Below are 21,466 nucleotides of genomic sequence, written 5' to 3' on the forward strand. Positions count from 1 at the left end.
GTGTTCTACCCCCTTCCTCCCCACCACCCATCCCCCCCCAAACCTTTCATAATGCTCGGCATTCCTGAAGAAGGTCTCAGGCCCAAAACAGTGACTGACTGTTTTTTACATTTTCTGAACACTGCATGACTTGGACCAGAACCCCCAGCATCTGCAGATTTTACTTACTTTCCTCTTTGGTTGACTGAACAAGCTGGAGGGAGCGACATTAACAAAAATACTGAACAGGACCCTCTCACTCATCCACTATCATCACATGCCATGAAGACAGCTATGCCGAAGGAAGTGGCATTTTCCTCAACTTGCTTGCTCCCTCTGAATCTTTTTTTCTTTCTTTTCTTTTTCTCCTTTGTCTTTTAGCAGTTAGCACAATACTTTATTAAAATGCCAGTGGCCTGGGTTTAAATCTGGCGCTGTTGGGAGTTTGTACATTCTCCCCATGTCTGCATTGTGCTCCATTTTCCAAAACCATACAGGATTGTAGGTTAATTGGCTGAAATTGGTGGCACAGGTTTCAGTGGCTGGAATCTGGTTCTTCCATGTTGTAAATAAAAAGAATATGGCATCAGCACATAGCTCCTTTGTTAACTTTGTTAACTTCATTAACTTTTTGAATATGCAAAAGAAAGCTTTTCACTGCATCTTAATATACTTGACAATAAAGAAACAAGCAAACAAACACCTTAGTTGTCTCCTTATCTCCATTGCAAATATCTACAGCCAAACACATTCTAATTAACAGTTGTATCCCCAATAGAACCCTTGAACAGCAGCTTATGATCTTCATCCTTCATACTCTACCCCAGGGCCCCAGCAATCCTTATCTTTTTGTTGGCTACAAGCCTGCACAGGCAAGCCCCCTCAACTCTTCCTCTGCTGTCGATGACAACTTTGGTGTTGCCTCATGCACCCATGATGAACTCCCACAGCTACCTCGACTACATTGCATCTCCACCCAGGGCGAGGACTTCCATGCCAGATCGTCTGAGATATTCTCCTTCTTCAAACAAAGTAGCTTTCCCTCTACCACCATCAACTCCACACTCACCCACATATCCTCCATTACCCCCACACCTGCCCTGGCTCCCTCCACCCCCATGCGCAATAAGGACAGGATTCCTCTTGTCTTCACCTCCCAACCCACTAGCCTTTGAACCCAACACATCCTCCACTGCCATTTCCTCTACCTACTAAATGATCCCACCTCTGGACATATTCTCCTCTCCGCCTTCTGCAGAGACCGCTCCCTCCTTGTTCACTCCTCCCTCCCCACCAACCGTCCCCTTGGTACCTACCCCTGTGATCACAGGAAATGCTCCATTGCCCCCACATCTCTTCCCTCACCATCATTCGGGGCCCCAGACAGTCCTTCCAAGTGAAGCAGCATTTCAGTTGTGAATCTGCAGGGGCCATCTACTGCATCTGGTGCTCCCATTATGGTCTCCTCTACATTGGAGAAACTGGACACAGTCTGGGAGATCACTTTGTTGAGCACTTTGGCTCTGACTGCTGCAATGGCGTGGATCTCCCGGTGGCACCCATTTCAATTCCCCATCTCATTCCCTTGCTGACATGTCTGTCCACTGTTTCATGCACTGCAAGTCAAAGACCACCCACAAATTGGAGGAACAACTCCTCATGATCTGACTGGGCATCCTCCCAACAAATAATAATAATGACTTCTCTGGCTTTCGTTTGACACCCCCCTCCCCCCACTTTTTCTCCCCCCTTTGCCTTCTCCCAGCTTTCTCTCTCCCATCCTTGCCTCCTTTCACGCAGACATGATAAATTCTCACCTCTCCTCATATCATATCTAACTAACACCTTTTGTTGGTCTGAATTCTGATATATCCTGCTTCTGCTTATTCCTTGAAGTCAGGCTCAGGCCCAAAACTTTGGCAATATATTTTTGTCTCCTGTGGATGCGGAAAAGACCAACTGAGTTCCTCCAGCAATTCATTGTGTTTTTACCACAATCACAGTGTCTGCAGATGTTCATGTTTCACTCTGAATTTGGCAAACTTGGTCATCACCCATACTACTGATCTCTGCATAGCCCGGGATGCTCTTAGCCTCATTTCCTCTATAAAAATTCCTCTTTCCACAATGACATGATGATTGTTCAAATTTTTTATGGTATCCTACTTTAATGTCTGAGCCTGGGTTCCTCAAGGAGACTGACATGCTTTCCCTGCTGTCCCATCAAATCCTCAGCATTGCCTGGGATTCTCAGATGCACAACTGATTTAAAAGAGAAAAAAAATTGTCATATTATTTACCTAAGAAATCCAATTGTCATTTTGGTTTAAAAAAAATAATTTGTTAGTCTAAAATGTACAAGTTGTAGTAGATTTGATATATTGAGATGTGAATGAGTTTTGTTAAGAAGCCTAAGTTGAGGATAGTTCTGAGGATTAATTCCATCTGGTTGAAACTGTTCTATGTTCACCCATTAAATTAGCAACATTTTGATTGTGTGTTGTGGCATTGGGAATTCAATTAAGCTGATACGCTTTGGTCAAATAAGTACCCTATAGTGCAGGAGTAGCTAACCTTTTAATTTTTAATGTAGATGTACAACACGGTAACAGGCCATTTCGGCCCACGAGTACGTACTAGGGGCGTAGGTTAATTGGGCGGCACAGACTCGTGGGATGAAATGGCCTGTTACCATGCTAAAAATTAAAAGGTTAGCCATTCCTGCCGTAGTGTTTTGCAATCACAATTTTTATTTTGGCATTTGCTATTCCTGTTTCATTGCAAATCAAAATATGTCCATTACACTTTGATGTTTACTTTGTGTAATCAGCCTTCATTTATATCAGCAGCTAAATTGGAAAATTGCTACTACACTAAAATGTCACTGGTATAGCGAGTTGTGCAGTGAATAAAGCACAACAGAAGTTGGCTGTGAGCTGAACCAACAGAACTGTTTAATGGAATCCTTGCAGTTTAAATAATTACGGATGGCGCGCTATCACAATCACCCGACCTCTGAAGTCACGCATCTTCCAGAGTTCTTTGTGCCTCCTGGCCACCGGGAACTCTTAATCCTGCAGGGGCCTGCAACTACGAACGCTGGTTTGATAATAGAGTGGCGCAGTTAGCCACACTGGTATTATATTAATAAATGTCTCTACACAAATGGTTAATTATGCATTAAAGCTCAAGAATTCCATCTGGACCAAAATGATTCATATAATCATTTTTTTCTGATTTAATGAGAGAAGACTGAACCATAATGTAAAATGTGATTCTGCTCATATATTTTAAATTTATAAATTTTAAAATTTAGTCATACAGCACAGTAACAGACCCTTGTGGCCTAAGAATCAGTGCCACCCAATTGACTTACAGTCCCAGTACGCTTTGAAGGGTGGGAGGAAACCAGAGTAATCGTCGCATTAACCACTACACTAACTTTGCCACCCATGGTCTATGTTCTTCATGTTGTGTATTTACTGTATATATTCTATGAAGTAGACCCTTTATCCTCACCAACTTGGAATATGATCTTTTCATTTCTGGTTTTGTGCAGTTCCCTCAAAAACATACCTGAATGTCAACCTAAAATGTATATTCAAGTTCTTAGTACAGAACTTAAATCCAGAACACAACCTAAATCGATCTGAAACCAGATTTCAGATTAAAGTGGGGAAAAAATAGTTCAACTGGCATCCAGAAAGAAGAAATTAGATTAAAGTTTATCATTAACTTTTCCAGTGAAAGGATAGCTTGAGAATTGGAGAGCATCTAATTTCAGAAGAAATCATTGATATCTGGTGAATTATGAAGTGTTATTGAAAAATACTCAGTCAAGGGTATTAAGTTGTATTGATCTTGACAGATATCCTCTATTATTAAGTATTATTATTCAGATTTCAGATTTAATGTCAAGAGTGGATTCGTGACATACCACCCTGATAATTCTTTGTCCTGCCATTGAGGCAGAATTATCACTTATTGGGAGTGCAAAAGAACTGCACTAAACGTACATATTTAAACAAATAAAGGTAAATAAATTGACCTTTGCATATCAGAGAGAAAAGGTCATCAATTAAATGCAAAACTAAGAGTCCTTAAATTAGTTTCTGATTGAATTTATTGTTGAAGAGTCTGATGGTGGAGGGGTAACAGCTGTTCCTGAACCTGGTGTTGCAAGTATTGTGGGTGGTCTACCTCTTTCCTGATGGTGGCAATGAGAACAGAGCTTGTGCTGGGTGGTGTGGATATTTGATGATTGCTAATGCTCTCCGATGGCAGTGTTCCCTGTAGTTGTTCTTGATGGTGGGGAGGGGATTATTGGAGTATGAGAATCAGTTCTGTGGTTTTGCATTCTCAGTGGGAAGCAACAATGGCAAGAAATGGCGCTTAAGATTTTTCTGTCCGTTACTTTACTGCAGTGATAGCTGAAGCCGCAGCTTCCTGCAAAGAAAATTATATATGAATTGCCATCACACTTTTGAATGCGTCAGTGTTGTGTTGAGACATTTAGCTGTGGAAGGCATCGTAGCTTCTGCTGCCCTTTTTGATATACTCAAATCCACTTCCCAGCAAGGCTTGTCTTGGGTCGAATGTCTGTCCTCAACTCATGAATTCTAGAGCTTAAGGTTGCCAATAATGCTGAGGTTTGCTAACTTAACAAAGAGCAAAGAATAATTGCAACCTTCTTGGTCTCCATATTTCATATCCTGACAATGTGGGGTTCTTCACTGCACAAGATGCACAACTGCATTGGAAATACAAGAACAAAGCCCTAGATTCATAATTCATGCATAGAAAGCTCCTGTCTTTTCTTTAAATTAAGGTTGCCTGTTTGATCAATTTCTCTCCAATCATATTTCTCAATGTTGTGAATGAACCACAATAGCTATCTTTGGGCTTGGCATATAAAAGTGCTGATACAGATATAGACGTCACAGAAATAGCTCAGCACCAGATCACAGTTGTAGTCTGAATTATGTTGCGTCACAGCTGTGGGCGGATGTTTGTGTAATAAAGGGGAATGACCGGTAATCCCCAAAGCATTTAGATATAACCAGCCAGAACAGGAGAACCACAGTTAGAAAGTACTCAAGCAAGGATTACTGATCTACAAAACACTGCATGGACTTGCTATTTTACTGTGAGTATGTAATGTTCTATCAAGTATTATTTTAAAGAGACTTGAATTGCTTTTCTTTCCCCCCCACCACCCCCCTTTCTCCACTCTCCCCCAAATATCTGGATTGTTTTTGAATACTAAACAGTGGAACAAATGGCAATAGTATTACATAGAAACAAATCATAAAATATGTTAAAATGAAAGGTCTTCTGAATTTTAGCATTTAATTTCAGAGAGGAGTAGTCTACTTATACTCTCTCTGTTTATGCTTTGGTCACAACAATCACAGGTTATATAATGAAGGTTTGAATATTTAAGGAAACGAGCCTGCAGCTGATGTGGACATTTACCCCTCCATAAATCGTCGTCTGCGAAGCCAAGCCAAAGAAATACATTACAGATATTTTTGAAATTGTTAACTGTTTTGAAAGGATGTATTGTGCTAGGTTATCCATGAATGGGCAATTGATAGTACGATTTAACATGGTAGGAGAATTTAAAATGAGGAACCTATTTTTTGGAAGAGGGAATGTATGACTACAAAGCTAATGAACATTTGAAAAACATAAAATGCTCTGGCAAAAAGCTGGATAGGATTAATGAAACTCCAGTTGAACATTTAATATTGCTATAAGTGGGCTTAATGGCTACCTTCTGTTCTGAAAATGCTATTGATTGGTTATGTTGACCCAATTTTCTAATAATTTAATTAAATTGCTCATTAAGTTATATTTTAAGTTTTATGAACAAGTACTACCAATAATGTATTAACAAATTAACATTTTGGTAAAGTATAATGATATGCTGGTAACATTTCTGGTCAAATGTCAAAATGAACTTTAAAAATCTTTATAGAACAAAATGACATGCATAAAGTATAAACTACTAATGTTTGTACTGTATTTTAATGGATTAAAAACATGGTTATAAATGTGGACTGATATTATGTTCCAGTAGGAGTACACTACCACTCAAGATTTAAAAACTGAAGCTTGTGTAGATGGTGATACTGTATTCTTGATCAGTTTTTGATACCTACTACAATTCACAAATATGTTGTGTAGTAGAATTCCTAAATTCCAGACTGCTCGGGGATTGGGTCAGTTCAGATTTTCCAGATTCTTGGGCAGTACTTTTAAAATTCAAATTTAAGGAGGAATAAAGATGAAATGAACAGGTAAATTTTGATACTTTATTCATTAGCAAATATAACATGCTTCTAAATTGTAAAAAAAATTTTAAAAAATTTCTGCATACAGCACGGCAACAGGCTCTTTTGGCCCATGAATGTGTGCCACCCAATTTACATCCAACTGACATACAATCACCAGTACGTTTTTGAACAGTGGGAGGAAACTGGAGCCCCTGGAGAAAACCCATGCAGACACGGGGAGAAGGTACAAACTCCTTGCAGAGAGCGCCAGATTCAAGTCCCGGTCGCTGGCGCTGTTAAGGCATTGTGCTAACAGCGCCGCCCACTTATCAAAATGAGCAGTTTTAAACAAAAATAAAGTCAAGACTTTTCAAAAAAGAGCATGTAATGCTTGAAATTATGTTTAAAAATGAACATTGTAAAAGAAAAAAAGTACACAAATGAATTTCTTCGTGATAAGATTACCTATATTAAGCATGGTTGCTTGTCGACAAGTCCGTATTTTTGGGTGGCCCGGATTTCTGGCATCTGGAATTTTGGACCTACTGCACGTCAAAAATGTTAGCGTCATCGAGAATAAATGCCTTAATTTTAAACTTTCCTTGCTCAGTGGAGATTGGAGAGGCAGTGGGTGATTTGGAGCAGTTAAGAAGAACTATATCCTAATCTTGTTTGATAAGAACACAAGCCCATGGTTCTTGTTTTAAGTCTTTGGAGGCCAGGAGAACCTGAAGTACTAAATTGATCAATGGGATTTTTAGAACTGAAGGAAGCTATTAATTTCACTTGTACTCATGATAGTTCTTCATCTGGATCTGATTAATGCTCCCTGGCCTTTGCCCTTAGCGCATTATATTTTTCAAATGCTCAGTTGTCATTATGGTAACAAAGCCTCGTGTGGAAGCCTTTGCCTGTTTTTTTTTCACCCCAATTCCTCAGTTTGACTGCCTGAATCAAATCCACATGTCCCCCAACTGGGACCACCCGGCACTATTTTACACTCCAGAGTAATTCTGAATCAGGTCACAGAGGGGTAAAACACGGCCATTTTAATTGAACTGTACTGCACACACACTGAATTTATTCTCCCTCCCCGAAACCTCCCAACTTCTATGAAAATAGGAGCTATCCTCCAAATTTGTAGTGTTAACAGAATTAGTTTGGAAACTAATACTTTCCAAAAATTATTGAACATTTTAAAAGCAAAATTTATTAAAATGTCAATTAATTTTTGTACATCTAATCTCAATGAGCTGAAGTCAATAGTTGAATATTGCAACTATACTTGAGGACACTTTTGTTGGTTTAAGTGTTGTCATAGCTTTAAGTGATTCAGATCATGATTTACAAAGTACATACTTGATTTTGTTGGCTGTTTTATTGATACCAGGATGCAAAAATGTGTTGAAAGTGACTAAATGTCCAAGGGATTTGTTTTATGTCATTGGAAAGATAGGCTTCCACAGGGGAACAATTTGCTTGTATTATCTTGGTGATCTTTTGTGCTGTTTCATGAGGAACACTGCTTTTAACATTTATTTAAAAAGTGCAAGTGTGCCATCCAAGAAAGCAAAACCTATCCTGTGCAGCAGAGTTCATGCTGAGTACATTGGAAGAAATCTGTGATTAGGGTTATTTTCCTGATTAGAAGGTGGGAGAGGAATTCAAAATTGCATCAATCCCTCTACAGAGGATTATTTTTAAAGTATTGCACTTTTCGGAAAAGAAGCAAAAGTTGATAGTTCTTATCAGTCAACTTGTATTTAATTACATTACCAGAACAGCTGATGCAGTTCAAAATTTGCCATTAGAAAATTACTTCTATTTTTGGTTTGCTCATTGTATAGATTTAGTTATGCGATCAGTGGTAGACCGATTTCAAAGAAGCTATGGGTAAGGTAAAAAAATACACTGATTTTAAAGATTATTTGTAAAAATGGCATTTATTGACCTTCAAGTTGAATGACAGATTAAGAAAATATTTTAAAGTATTGTCATTTATAATGTTGAAACATTAACATATGACTAATGATCTTAATACTGGGCAAGAGATCTATCTTATTCAATAGCTTCAGAACTAAAACATACAGTATATGCATGACCAGGAATGGGGAAAAAGCTCCTATAGCTGAAGAAAACTCCTACTTGAATACACTAAATTCACCCAATTCCTCCAAAGACCAGCTTGCTTCCATTCATGTTGGTGGACTGACTTCTCAAACACTTACTTGAGCACTACCTGGCTCAAGTTACTTCAGATAAGCTAGCGGCAAAGTGAGAGGAGAGTTCAGTGTAGTGCATTCCCTTTCAGCTTGTAAATAGCGATCTCTCAACATGGAATTACTTTCACAGCTGGTTGATGCCTAAACATTCAGAAACTACCAAAAAAATTAAAAATATAATAATTTTATTGATATTTTTAATGTAAAAATTCCTAAAGCTAGAGAAAAAAATCTTAAATACGTTCAGTGTAAGCAATACTTGCCCTATTCCCTCAAATTGTTGGACTCCATTCTCTACCAAATCTAATCTGTAAATTTGTGTTAGGTCATACACTTTTTCTGAAATCGAGGAGAATTCAGGTAAGGGGGAAATGAAATTAGGGAACCCCCAACGTTCACCTAAATTTACAAGGTTTATTTGTCACATTATATAGTGAGAAGGGTTATATGGTGAGTAGTCTTTACAGGTCAACTCTAATAACTCTATTCCTTGAAGAAGGGCTCAGGCCTGAAATGTCAGCAATATATCTTTGTCTCCTATGGATGCTGAAAGGCCGGCTGAGTTCCTCCAGAATTTTGGTGTGTTTTTACTACAGTCACAGCATCTGCAGACTTTCGTGTTTCATTGAACTCTAATATTCACATAGCCATATAAAGTAGAATAAGAACATAGTGCATTTCAGATTTATTGTCAAGAGTACAACATGGCATCGCATATGACCCAGAGATTCCTTTTTCCTGTGGGCACATCAGAATTTACCACTAATTAGTAGAGCAAAATATAAACTGTACACAGCGTAAACATGTAAACCAATAAAAGAACTGTAAATGGATAACAAATGTAAACAAACTGTGCAATACCGAGAGAACAAAAGAAAATCAATAAAGTGCACAAGTAAGTCCTTAAATGAGTCTCTGATTGAGTTTGTCATTGAGGAGTCTGATAGTGGAGTAGCAGTTGTTCCTGAACCAGGTGGTGAGAGTCTTGTGGCACCTATACCTCTTTCCTGATGGCAGCTACATTAAAAAAAATTGATCAATTAGTACAAAACAAGGGCAACATGGGAGCACTGTCATGGGATACATTCGAGAGCCCGATCACTGTAAGGAAGAAACTATCTTGAAGCCTATTGGTGTGAGATTTCAAATTTTTGACCCTTCTCCCAAAATATGCTTTTGATTATGTACCTGTAGAAGTTGAGGGACAAATGGACATGCTGAACTACCTTGGACCCTTTAAATTCACCCCTTTTGTTTTCTTGTTTCTGGAGACAGTAGGTTTGATTAGGCCTCCGGTCTGCAAGCACTAATTGCCATCAGCATTTCAGCCAAGCCATATGGTATTGGCTGAGATTTTCAGATGGAGACCTAGAGCTGCCCTGTATTCAAAGTAGAGGTTTTGAGTTTAGGGATAAGATGGTGTAGGGTGGTGGATGGGGATTTGGGATTGAAATATATAATTGTGGGTTTTATCTACCTTACCTGAAATCTGACAATTCTGTAAAAGTTTTAAAAAAAAGATTAGCAATCCTGAACAGTCTTCCATAATACCTGGAGATTAAATTATCTGATTGCAACTTTTAACAAAAAAACTATAAATGCTATGAATAACCTAGTTCACATATAGCTATAAAACAAGATTGGATTTACAACATGTTTTCTACACCCAGAAGTTTTATTGTATGATTCCTGTTGATATGAACTCCAGTTACTTATTGTTAAATTCTGTCTCTCTGACAGCCAGTTTCAAAGTGACTTGCTTTTATATGTACCACTTTTCAGCTTTTGTTATTTGCTGCACTTTGTATTTGTAATATCTTATTTGTGTTATTGCAATAAGTATTTTGTGGATGATGATCTCATTGAGATGAACAGTGAAGCTACATGTGAACTATTTTCCTTACTAGGAATTTCTTTATCATATACGTAATGTTTTACAGTTCTTAAACGCTGGAAAGAAATGGCAAGTCTGTCAACACTTGCAAAAAGGAGAGGGAGGTTATTATGTTTTCGTTGGAAATCTAGTTATCTGTGTGAGTGAGAGGAAGGGAAATATTAAGTTATCTCCCTTTTCCTTTTTATTTGTCAGAAAGCCAATTTTCTGACACAATCATTAATGAATTGTAAAACAAAGTTGAAAAATCAACTACAGGTAGTAAACTTGGCAAGTTGTCCTTAAAGAATAATCAATAAATATTTAAATAATAAATAATTAATCTTGCCTTCTAATTCAGTAGGAACTCTCCTATTTTAATTTTGTCAGGCAGTCAGAGTATGCAACAAAAGTTTTTGGGTTTCTCATTGGTCTGATTAAGTTTGTAGATAGGATAGAAATTCAGAAAAAAAGGTGAAAACTGCAAGTTTCACCAAACGATGACGTAAGTTGACAGAAGCTATCCATTTTTATTTCCCTTCAATAACCTTCTGCTATGGAACAGTCTCAGACTTTTTCTCTCTTTCCACTCCCTTCCTCCCTCCCTCCCTTTCCAGTATGGAATGGAGATTATCATCAAAATTATTACTAATTGGCCTTTGCGAAAAGAGAGGAGTGAACTCCGAGATAGCTCAGTGGACCAAGTGGCAGCCTGATACGCTGAGTGTTTCTAGATAATTGTTTTGATAGGGTCAAATTTTATGATGTCATTTATATTTACAAAATATTTAAAAGAAAAACTTGTTTTTAGGTATCCTTTATACTTTTCATACTGTAAATTACTTTTAAATTTGATAACTTTAGTTATTTAATCATTAAACTCTGCAATAATAAATTACTGGAACAACTTCAATCAAGTCTTGTATTTTAACAAAAGTGGCATGCAAAACATTTCCTGATAGGGCTCAAAAACTAAAACTCTTCCCGACTTCACTTGTCTTATGATTTGACATCACACCCCCATCACATCTTCCTCCTTCACTTGGGCAAATACAGGCCAGTACATAAACTCCACTTAGGTGTAGACATTGAATGTTGCTGACGAAGCCTACGTTTGATCTTCATCATCAAATTGCTCTCAAGAAGGTTTATCCATTTTGAATTGTTGCATTACTTGTGGTGAAGTGTTGATCTGTCGGGATGGAAGAGCTATGCCAAAACAAAAGTTTTTTCCAAACTTTCTCTTAATTTCAGCAGTAAAGTTGATATTTTAATATTGATTGGTATTTTGCATTAATCTGAATGAAAATAATTGATTAAAATTATATTGATAATCAGCCTATAATATCAGTGTCAAATCTATCTGTCGTATTACTGGATGCACTTCATGCTATCTCAAGACCTGTTTGATGTAATCTAAGTGATGAAAGTCACTGACAAAACTGATTTGGGCAAATATGTCTAAGGTATCAAAGGAGCCGCAGAACTGGGAATAAGAGCTTTGAATTAAAAAAAAAGTTTATTTTATAGCTATGAAAGTTACAACTGTTAGCAAATGAATAAATAACCTCTGAATATTGGTTTGTTGATTATAGTTGAGTATAATATTGGAGGACAATTCATCTGTACTTCATTGACCTGCCATAAACAAGAAAGTATTATTCGAAGAGCTCCCAACAATATAACATACCTAGGGTGCTGCTGAGAAGTTTTGACTCTGTGATGAAATTAAGTCCTGGAAAGGGACTCCATCTTAGTTTCTGCTGCAGGCCAGTGTGCTCATTCAGTGCTGAGCCAATGGTTAGGGTGTTGAAGGAAAGAAAGGAAGTGGAATCAGATTTGATCTTTTAAAGGAGAATAAATTGAATTCAATTAACAGGGAAGAAAAATAAATCAGGAAGTGGCTGTTATATTCAAAAAAGATTGCTTAATTGGATTTGAGATTTTTCTGAATTGCTTTCCTTATTTTACAGGACTATATACTATCCCTGTGCTCTCCAGACTACAAGAAGTGTGAGAGTATTACATCAACTTTGCAGAAAAAATTAATTGAGCTGAAGGATACTATTGAATATGAAAGTCAAGCAGTACTAGAAATAAAAGAGAAGAGCATAGAAATAACAGGAGGACAACTTAACGTAATGACTGCCTGGTCGATGTTTGAAAAGTTGAATATGGAGAACAACTCTTCCAAAGAAGACAGGAAACTTCATCTCAAGATTGGTGACTGCAGGTCAGATTCTGAGGATTGGACAAGCTCTGAAAGTGATTCCGAACATCTTCCTAATAAGAAAAAAGGGAATGAGATTGTGAGCAAACCACACAGGCAACTCTGCCGTTCTCCTTGCCTCGAACGACCTGTCCTTTCCAAATATAGTGTCTTGCAGGATTTTCAAAGTGAGGACCACAAATCCAAAATTGATGAGGACTGCAAATCTGCAAGTTTAGATAAAGAATACCAGGCCAAGATGGAGTTTGCCTTAAAACTAGGATATTCAGGAGAACAGATACAAACTGTGCTCAATAAATTGGGATCTGATGCTCTTATTAATGATATTTTAGCTGAGCTGGTCAGACTTGGCAACAAAAGTGAATCTGAGCCGCAGGCAAATAGCATGGGTAATACAGGTACCTTGGTGTCCAGGGGCCAGTGTGTGAAGGAGATCACTAGCCCAGAACTGTCTTTGGAGGATGAAGTGGTGGATGATTCTGACAATTTGAGACCTATTGTCATTGATGGAAGTAATGTGGCGATGAGGTATGTCCAGTGCTTACTAAAGTTATATCACACTGACATTTTTATTCTTCTATTTTTTACAAAATACTCTTCCCTCCAAGACGAAGATTCTTCTTTTTATTTCAAGTTTCCAATGATTTTGTCTGTCTTAGGAAATATTAAATACATATTAATTACATGCTGCTTTCTGATTATTAAAATAAAAAAATTCTATTCTTTCCCAAAGATTAATTTTGGAATCCCACTCGAATAAAATGGCCAATGTCAAAATATAAGAAATGAGAACATACATTGCAAGCTATTTGTTAAAGCTAGTGTTTACTTTCATACTGGAGCCATGCTCATTTAAAAAAAATCAAAATTCCTTCTGCCCTGTGGCGGCTGATTTAAGCAGTTGGTTAGGACAGTAGCCCTCCGCACCGTGGAGTATGGGTTGATGATCATATCTATTTGCCATCCTGAGTACTGTCTGCTTTCTTTCTTTAGAAAGCATCTGAGTGAGATTGCCAGGTGAGAACAGCGTAGGCTTGGGTCTGATGTATTTGATTGTGATGGTCAACTAGTTAACCTGTCCAGGTTTGCTTGTGTGATGTTAAGACAAGGTAGAGGGAAGAAAATCCGCAATTAAAAAACAAAATGGTGTCTTTCAAGTGTCGACCTTCACCCCCTTATTTCATGCACACACACATCACTTGATTGCTGTATATTTGTGATTTCTGTTTCACTTTTTAAATTTCATTTCTAATGATCCCATCACCTTGACCAGCATACTTTGTTGTCCTCTATGCCTGATTCTTTTGCCATGATCTAAGCTTTCAAGAGGTCCAGTATTTGGGGTAAAGTGAACAATACAACATTTTCTGTTTCAAAAACCATTTTCCAGTAAAAGCTCATCCAAACTAAAATAAAAGAAATAATAAGCGGGATTATGATGTATTATGAAAGGTGTATTGACACGGTAGGGCAAATGTAGTTAAAAATGAAGGCAGGAAGCATTGAATGCAGCAATATGAAATAGACAATACCTCAGCTGTACCTATTTTTATAGATTCTTTGATATTCCAGAGAATATCATTAAATCCTCCCACAAAGGCCTACGCAGAGTGATGCATTTCATGACATCATCTGTGTCTTTCCTAAAATTTAAGATGCTTGATAATGAGGTGGGCAACATTTGGTCTCTGAAATCTAATTTTCTGGAGTGATCGCATTAACTGTTTTCCTTGCGGCTTTGCAAATCTCTTTTCATCATTAGAAAGCGAACACTGATAGATACTGAGCTCTTTCCTATCACATGCAATTAACTTGTACATCTAATTTACTCTAATAAGAAACATTCATACTGTAAAATAAATTTTTTAAAATTTTCTTCAGTTGAAAAATGTATGTGTGTGTGTGTTAGATTCAGTATTTAAAGTAATTCATTGTGCTCAGATTGTTCTACTCCTGTGCCTTACCAATTTCATTGGTTATAATATTAGCCAAAGTCACACTTCGAACACAAAGTTGATTAAAGCTTTACTTTCCTCCTGTAGTCATGGAAACAAGGAAGTGTTTTCTTGCCTTGGGATTCAGCTAGCTGCAGAATATTTCCTGGAAAAAGGACACAAAGACATTACAGTGTTTGTTCCTGCATGGAGGAAAGAACAGTCCAGGCCAGATGCACCTATCAAAGGTAATCTAGCATCAGAATGTCATTTGACCTGACTCTATCAAAAGTAGATGCCACTTCATGAAAAGTGAAAGCTGGGTGGCCTGAGTTAACATCAGAACTGTAGTCCTTTATATGAAGTGGGATGGGGGTGGTGGAAGTTATAAAATTTTCAAGTGGAGATCCTCAAAGCATTTTCAGAAAGGATAATGATTGGAAGCCACATGAACCAATCTTTTGCCAACTTCCTGATCATTGACACTAATTGTAGGATTTTCGACTGGACAGTAGGACCGTACTCATTCATATTCAGTCAGAATAGACCATTATAGAATGTTGATGGGTAGTAATTCAGGCATCATCTTTCAATCACTGTTGAGTAGCTAAAGTCATGGGAAAGAAAGTGAAAATGTTTAAAATATATTTTGAAACAACTTTTGGAGTTGTAAAAACTGTCACGTTCACCAGATGCACATCGTGTTAACTTTTACACTTTGAATTGTCCATCCGAATTTCAATTCTATTCAAGTTATTGGAACACTTTTCAGAAGCAGATTTCAGTGAGTACTGTATGTGTTACTGTGTCACATACAGAGTGCTATATATGGGAATGCAAATTTCTAACCTAATATATTCCTTTAAGCTGACAGTTTACCATTTGCTACAGTAATAAGGGCCGGAAAGGTTTTCCTTCCATGCTTTGTGCAATGGCCGACATGGTGTGGCCAGAAATATGCCGAGCTTCATAAAATCAAATTAGGCTTACTCTTGAAGAGGTGAAAGGATTATGGTAGGGCACGTTTGGCAGGTGGAAGTCCCATCCCAAATGAATAAGCCACCAAGAATTGCTGCATGAAACATAAGTAGACTGCTCTACTGTGGTTGAATAGTGTTGTATGTACTCCACCTCAAAAATATACAATATGTTATAGAATGTGTGTTTTGTAAAAATCCAAATAACTCCTTGATTCTACAGATCAAGAAATATTACGCAAACTCGAGAAAGAGAAAATCCTGGTCTTCACACCATCCCGAAGGGTGCAAGGTAGAAGAGTGGTCTGCTATGATGATCGATTCATAGTAAAGTTGGCCTTTGACTCAGATGGCATCATTGTGTCAAATGATAATTACAGGGATCTGCAGAATGAGAAACCTGAGTGGAAGAAATTTATAGAAGAACGCCTTCTAATGTACTCCTTTGTGAATGACAAGTGAGTAATGTTAACACAAGATCCTTTTCTGTATTTTCTTAAATTGCACCCATCAACTGGCCTGCTGTAGATGTGGTATTTTAAACATCTAGAGCTGAAATCAAAATCCTCCAAATGAGGAAAAGAAGTAGATCAGATAGAAAGTAAAACACTTCAGCTACAATTTTAAACGTGAACTTTTTCCTATGCCATGGATTCTACTGGTTTTTCCGGTGCTGTAAACACTGCTGTGCTGTACAGTCAATATTTCCAGACCAATCAAAAGGTGGCATCAGCATGAGATTGCATTTACTTTCAACTGGGACAGTGTTGAGCCATGCCAGAGCGCCAAAGTGTGCTTCACAGTCCCATGTGAAAATTCATTTGAACCTGGGTTTCAAATATAACAACCAGCAGGGAAAAATGTTACACTAAATAAAATTAATATTTTGAATGTAAATGACCAGAAGGTTGTTTTACCACTCCAGGTTTATGCCACCCGATGATCCATTAGGACGTCATGGTCCCAGCTTGGATAACTTCCTGAGAAAACGTCCTGTTATTCCTGAACATAAGAAACAGCCTTGTCCTTATGGTAAGTATTAGCAGCAAGTTGCAAATTAAATCTAGATACCTGATAGTTGCTTGAATCTCGAATTTGTTCATAAAGGGTTAGAAATGTTATCCAGTTAAGGCACTATTACATAGAATAATCAGTAAAACCCTTTATCTGGAATTCAAGCAACTGGCAAAAAAAATCATGGAAAATAAATAGATAAAAAATACTTAAGTTTAAAATTAGCGTGCCTTGCCTTTAGTTTGCCAATCACACACTAAAACATTCAATAATCCAGTATCTGCCAATTCCCCATGATGCCAAATACCAGGGGTTTTACTGTAGACCAGAACAGCACAGGAATTGACCCATTATGTCCATGATGCAAATTCCCATCTGTCTGCACATGGTATCCTACCTATTCGGGTGCATCTAAAACATTGCTGTCGAATCTGCTTCCACCACCTGACATTCCAGCAACTTACTTTATTTTGTATGGGGTGTGGAGGTTGGAAGGAAACTTGCTTCATAAATCTCCTTCCTCCTGTTTGGTGCTTATTGTTGCTAACATGGTTGCTAGCCGTACTATTGCCACACCCAAGTGTTTATTCCACATAGATGAGTCAAGAGAGTGGCATGTGGATAGGCACATACTTCACAGTTGTTGCTGAGATAGATGCAGGAATCAGTAATAATCAGGAAAGAAACCAGAGACTGCATCACCCAGTGGTCCAAATGACCAAGCATCAAACCTTCTGTTGTGCGTTATTATGTTGTTATTCATTAGACCACGAGAGAAGGAGCCAACAATGCATTCAGAATTAAATTTTTACCAAAATTAATAAATATGGACCAGACAGGTTTTGTTAAAAAGAGACAATCAGCAGATAATGTGGCTAGACTATTTAGTATTATACATTTGGTTTAAAAAAAAAGATTTAAGTGCTGCTGTAGCCGTAGATGAAGAAAAAAACTTTTGATCAATTGGAATGGGATTTTTTATTTCAGGTTCTGGACAAATTTGGATTTGGTCAAATTTTTATATATTGGATTAAAACCTTATTATAAGGATCCTAAAATTAAAGTAACAATTAATTGAAAAATATCTACCTCATTTCAAGTAATGAGATTAAGCAGACAAGGATGTCCTTTACCTCCAGCCTTATTTATATTGGCTATAGAGCCACTAGCAGAAGTAATTAGGAGCGATTTGGAAATTAAGGGATTTGAGGTTGGTTAAGAAGAGCACAAAATTAGTTTATTTGCAGATGATGTTTTAATATACTTGACAGAACCTGAGACTTCCCTGCGGAAATTACACTTTAATTTGAAGGAATCTGGTAAGATTTCTGGGTACAAAATAAATTGAGATAAAAGTGAAATTATGCCTTTTACAGAAGGAGATTAGTCATTGTCAAAAAAAACTCAATTTAAACGGCCAAAAGATGGGATTAGATATTTAAGGATTCGTGTAGACAATAATCTATATAAATTAAAGTATTTGCCATTACTTAAAAAAAAAAGTTGAAGATTTTTAAAAATGGATGACTTTACCTATAACATTAATAGGGTGGGTTAATTGTGCAAAGATTAATATATTTCCAAGAATTCACTATCTTTTTCAAAGTTTACATATATTACTGTCACAAAAGGTTTTTCAAGAATTAAATAAATATGTAAGGAAATTTCTTTGGAAAGGTAAAATGTCAAGAGTTTCGTTGAAAAGATGAATGTGAAATATGAATTGGGAGGCTTACAACTTCCTAACTTTATTACCAAGCAGCTCAAATGAAATTCCTTATCTCTCTCTTTGAAGGAGTAGAAAAACCGGCATGGGTTAAAATAGTTAGATTAGCAGAGGAATTTATATATAAATGGGATTTAAAATTATTAATTGGGGTTAAAGAGTCACCATTATTGAAACACTTGATTACTGTTTGGGATAAGATAAAAGATGAAAATGGAATAAAAGGAAATATATCGCCTAAGATGCCCTTGATTCAAAATCAACTTGTACCTTTTTCAAAGGATAACTGATTTTTTAATTATTTGGTTTAGTAAGGGTATTAAAAATATCAATTGATGTCATTTGAACAATTGAGGAATAAATATGGAATATCTAGCAATACTTTGTTCTGTTATTTCCAGTTGAGAGCGTATTTGAGGGACAAGTTAGGTTTAGAAATGTGGTTACATATTTGTAGTGAGGTGGAAACTTATTAGAAGAGGAAATATCAAAAAAATTGCTTCTGCAATCTTTTACTGCATAAAGGAACTATTAAATAAGGAGTGCATAAATCTAGACAGAAATGGGAGCTGGATCTGAATATTATAATTGATGAGAAAAGATGGCTAGATCTGTCAGATAGTATGATAAATACTATTGTAAGATATAGATTAGTTCAGTATAATTTTTTACATCAGCTACACAAAAATTGAATAGAATGAAATCAAATACAGTACAACTCCGATTATCTGAAATCAGATTCTCCAAAATCCTCAATTATCTGAAATTTTTAAAAAAAATTCAGATAAATGAGGAATCGGAAACGAATCAGAAATCCTTATTCAAAATTTTTTCAGAGTCGCACTGACCGGGTACGTCAGGCTGCCGGCAGGAGCAGGGACCTTGTGCTCCCGGCGACAGCCTCAACCTCCTGGGCAGGAGCAGGAACCTCGGGCTTCCGGAGGCAGCCAGCATTTTTTTTGGTGAGAATTTTTATTTTAAACATTTTAATACTTAAAAGGCCACCCCTTGTTGTTTGTTGTCATTTAACCATTGTTAAAAGTGATTTGCTGTTGCTACCATTACAGATATCAGAGTTGTACTGTATTTCAGATCATTGTTTTAGGTGCAATCAAAGCTGTATTCCTTTCGAAAAAAATTACATACAATTTGAAAGATAAATATCCTCTATTTTTGCAATTTGGAGCCCTTATACACAAATTTTAGGTATAAAATGCAGAAGTGTTCTTCTAGCCTCTTAAGACCTGTTAACCTTCTTCCTTAAAATGGAAATGATTGTATAAAATCTGTTTGGTGGTGGGGGGGGGGGGGGTGGGTGTGATGCTCTGGGCAATCTACGATACTACACTGTTTCCTTCTCTTATTTTTAATAATACTCTATATAATTCTCTATATACTTATTGGGGGGTTGGGAGAGGGAGGGAAGGGGATATAAACCCCATCATTTATAAACCATCATTTGATGAATGAAAATGTCTTCAATTTAAACACTCATTATATTGTATATTGATTAATTAAATACATGTATGGAAAATATTCAAAAATGATGTATCTTTACAATAGTATTATTTTCCAGATTTGTGATGACAAATGTCAGTTGAAGGGGTGTTTGTTTATCAGTTTTGATCATTCGTGACTCTGGTTATAATTTGACAGGGAAGAAGTGCACTTATGGACACAAGTGTAAATACTACCACCCAGAACGTGTAAACCAGCTGCAGCGCTCAGTTGCTGATGAACTTCGTGCAAGTGCTAAGTTGTCTGCTGTGAAAACTATGAGCGAAGGAGCCCTGGCAAAATGTGGTATTGCTATAACTGGTGTGAAAGGTGAAGCTGTCTCAGAGATTAAGCGTGTCGCTCCAAAGCGCCAGTCTGACCCTAGCATACGATCAGTAGTTTGTGAGCCAGAAGAGCGACTGACACTAGCTCACAGACTCGAGACTAACTCTGTGCCTTCTTTGGTCACTGCATCAAGTGTACCGGCATTTCAACCTAATAAAAGCCATGCAGCCAGTGCCATGAGTACTAGATCTGCAAGCAGTCCTGTGCCATGTTCCAAACAGTTTACTCACCAGAAATCCTCACAAGAGCATATCTCCACATTGCATTATCCTCCCATCCTTGTCACCAACAGCCATGGAAACTCTATGAGTTATTCAGATCAGTATCCGAAATATGACTCGACTCTCGACACTGGCTATTATTCCATGATAAATGACTTTTCAAATTTAAGCATCAACAACCTGCGTAACCAGCACAGCTATTATGGGTTAGAATCAGATCATGGTGTGTATCCCCGAAACCCCAGTCCTCATTCGGAAACCTGCATTCCCGCAAATGATTCCTATTCTTCATACAATGACTTGGCATATCTAGGCACTGTAGACACAGGTCCAGAAGAAAATGCGAAAGCTCATCAACCACAGTCACAGAATAGGCTCCAGCCATTTGTCCATGGTTACCATGAACCCATAACAAGAGTGCAGAGCTATGGACCTGAGGAGCCAAAACAGCCCCAGCGTAAGCAATCCATCTCCCACCTTATTCCTCATTTACAACATTCTGCTGTTGGAGCCCGTTCCAGTTGTCCTGGTGAATATCCTTTTCCTCAGAACATTCATCCCTCCACTAATAATCAACCAGGACGTGCTCTTGTAATGACTCGGCTGGACAGTATTTCTGATTCAAGACTGTATGAGAGCAATCCAATGAGGCAACGAAGACCACCACTCTGCAGAGAGCAGCATACCAGCTGGGACCACCTGCCATGTGTCACAGATGCTTATAGGTACCCATCATATCCTTTGACTAATAATCTGATGCAACCCAGTTACGAACCCGGCATGTTCAGAAGTATGCCGGAAAAGATAGAGCAAATATGGAGGTCACCGTGGCAAGGAATGCCTGCAGAGCAACAGGACCATCTGACAATACGAGAACATCAGTACCAAACCTATCGGAACCTCTGTAACATCTTCCCAGCAGATATAGTCCATGCAGTAATGGAAAAGAATCCCCATGTGACTGACCCGCAGCATCTTGCTGCAGAGATTGTTGCCAAGCAACTACGATCCGGAAGGTAAAACAAACTATTTGGAAAGCTGAGGGCCAAACACAGGACAAACAAAAATAAGTCCGTTTAATGCACAACATTTGTGAAATATGAGTTGCCTAACACAGTGGGTTTGAAAAGATATAAATATATTAATGGTGTTCAATGATCGGTGGGAGTT

General features: G+C 37.6%; 1 protein-coding gene and 1 long non-coding RNA gene across 2 annotated transcripts in view; one reads left to right on the forward strand and one right to left on the reverse strand.

The window, feature by feature from the left end:
• Positions 1-5,047: 5,047 nt before the first annotated feature.
• The window catches only part of zc3h12b (zinc finger CCCH-type containing 12B), a 33,374-nt gene continuing 16,955 nt past the window's right edge, over positions 5,048-21,466 (forward strand). The window contains exons 1-6 of the mRNA XM_069892966.1: positions 5,048-5,125; positions 12,326-13,110; positions 14,625-14,764; positions 15,717-15,951; positions 16,419-16,525; positions 19,890-21,312. Coding sequence (XP_069749067.1) covers positions 12,494-13,110; positions 14,625-14,764; positions 15,717-15,951; positions 16,419-16,525; positions 19,890-21,312 — 2,522 coding nt within the window. The 5' untranslated portion in view covers positions 5,048-5,125; positions 12,326-12,493. The remainder of the gene's footprint in view (positions 5,126-12,325; positions 13,111-14,624; positions 14,765-15,716; positions 15,952-16,418; positions 16,526-19,889; positions 21,313-21,466) is intronic.
• On the reverse strand, positions 9,148-14,012 carry LOC138740392 (uncharacterized). The gene is made up of 3 exons (XR_011342883.1): positions 12,985-14,012; positions 12,043-12,635; positions 9,148-9,496 (listed from the first exon to the last, which is right to left on the reverse strand). It is a non-coding gene; the product is annotated as an uncharacterized lncRNA (long non-coding RNA).

This window comes from Narcine bancroftii, chromosome 8, assembly GCF_036971445.1.
Source record: "Narcine bancroftii isolate sNarBan1 chromosome 8, sNarBan1.hap1, whole genome shotgun sequence".
In the NCBI taxonomy this organism is placed as follows: Eukaryota; Metazoa; Chordata; class Chondrichthyes; order Torpediniformes; family Narcinidae; genus Narcine; species Narcine bancroftii.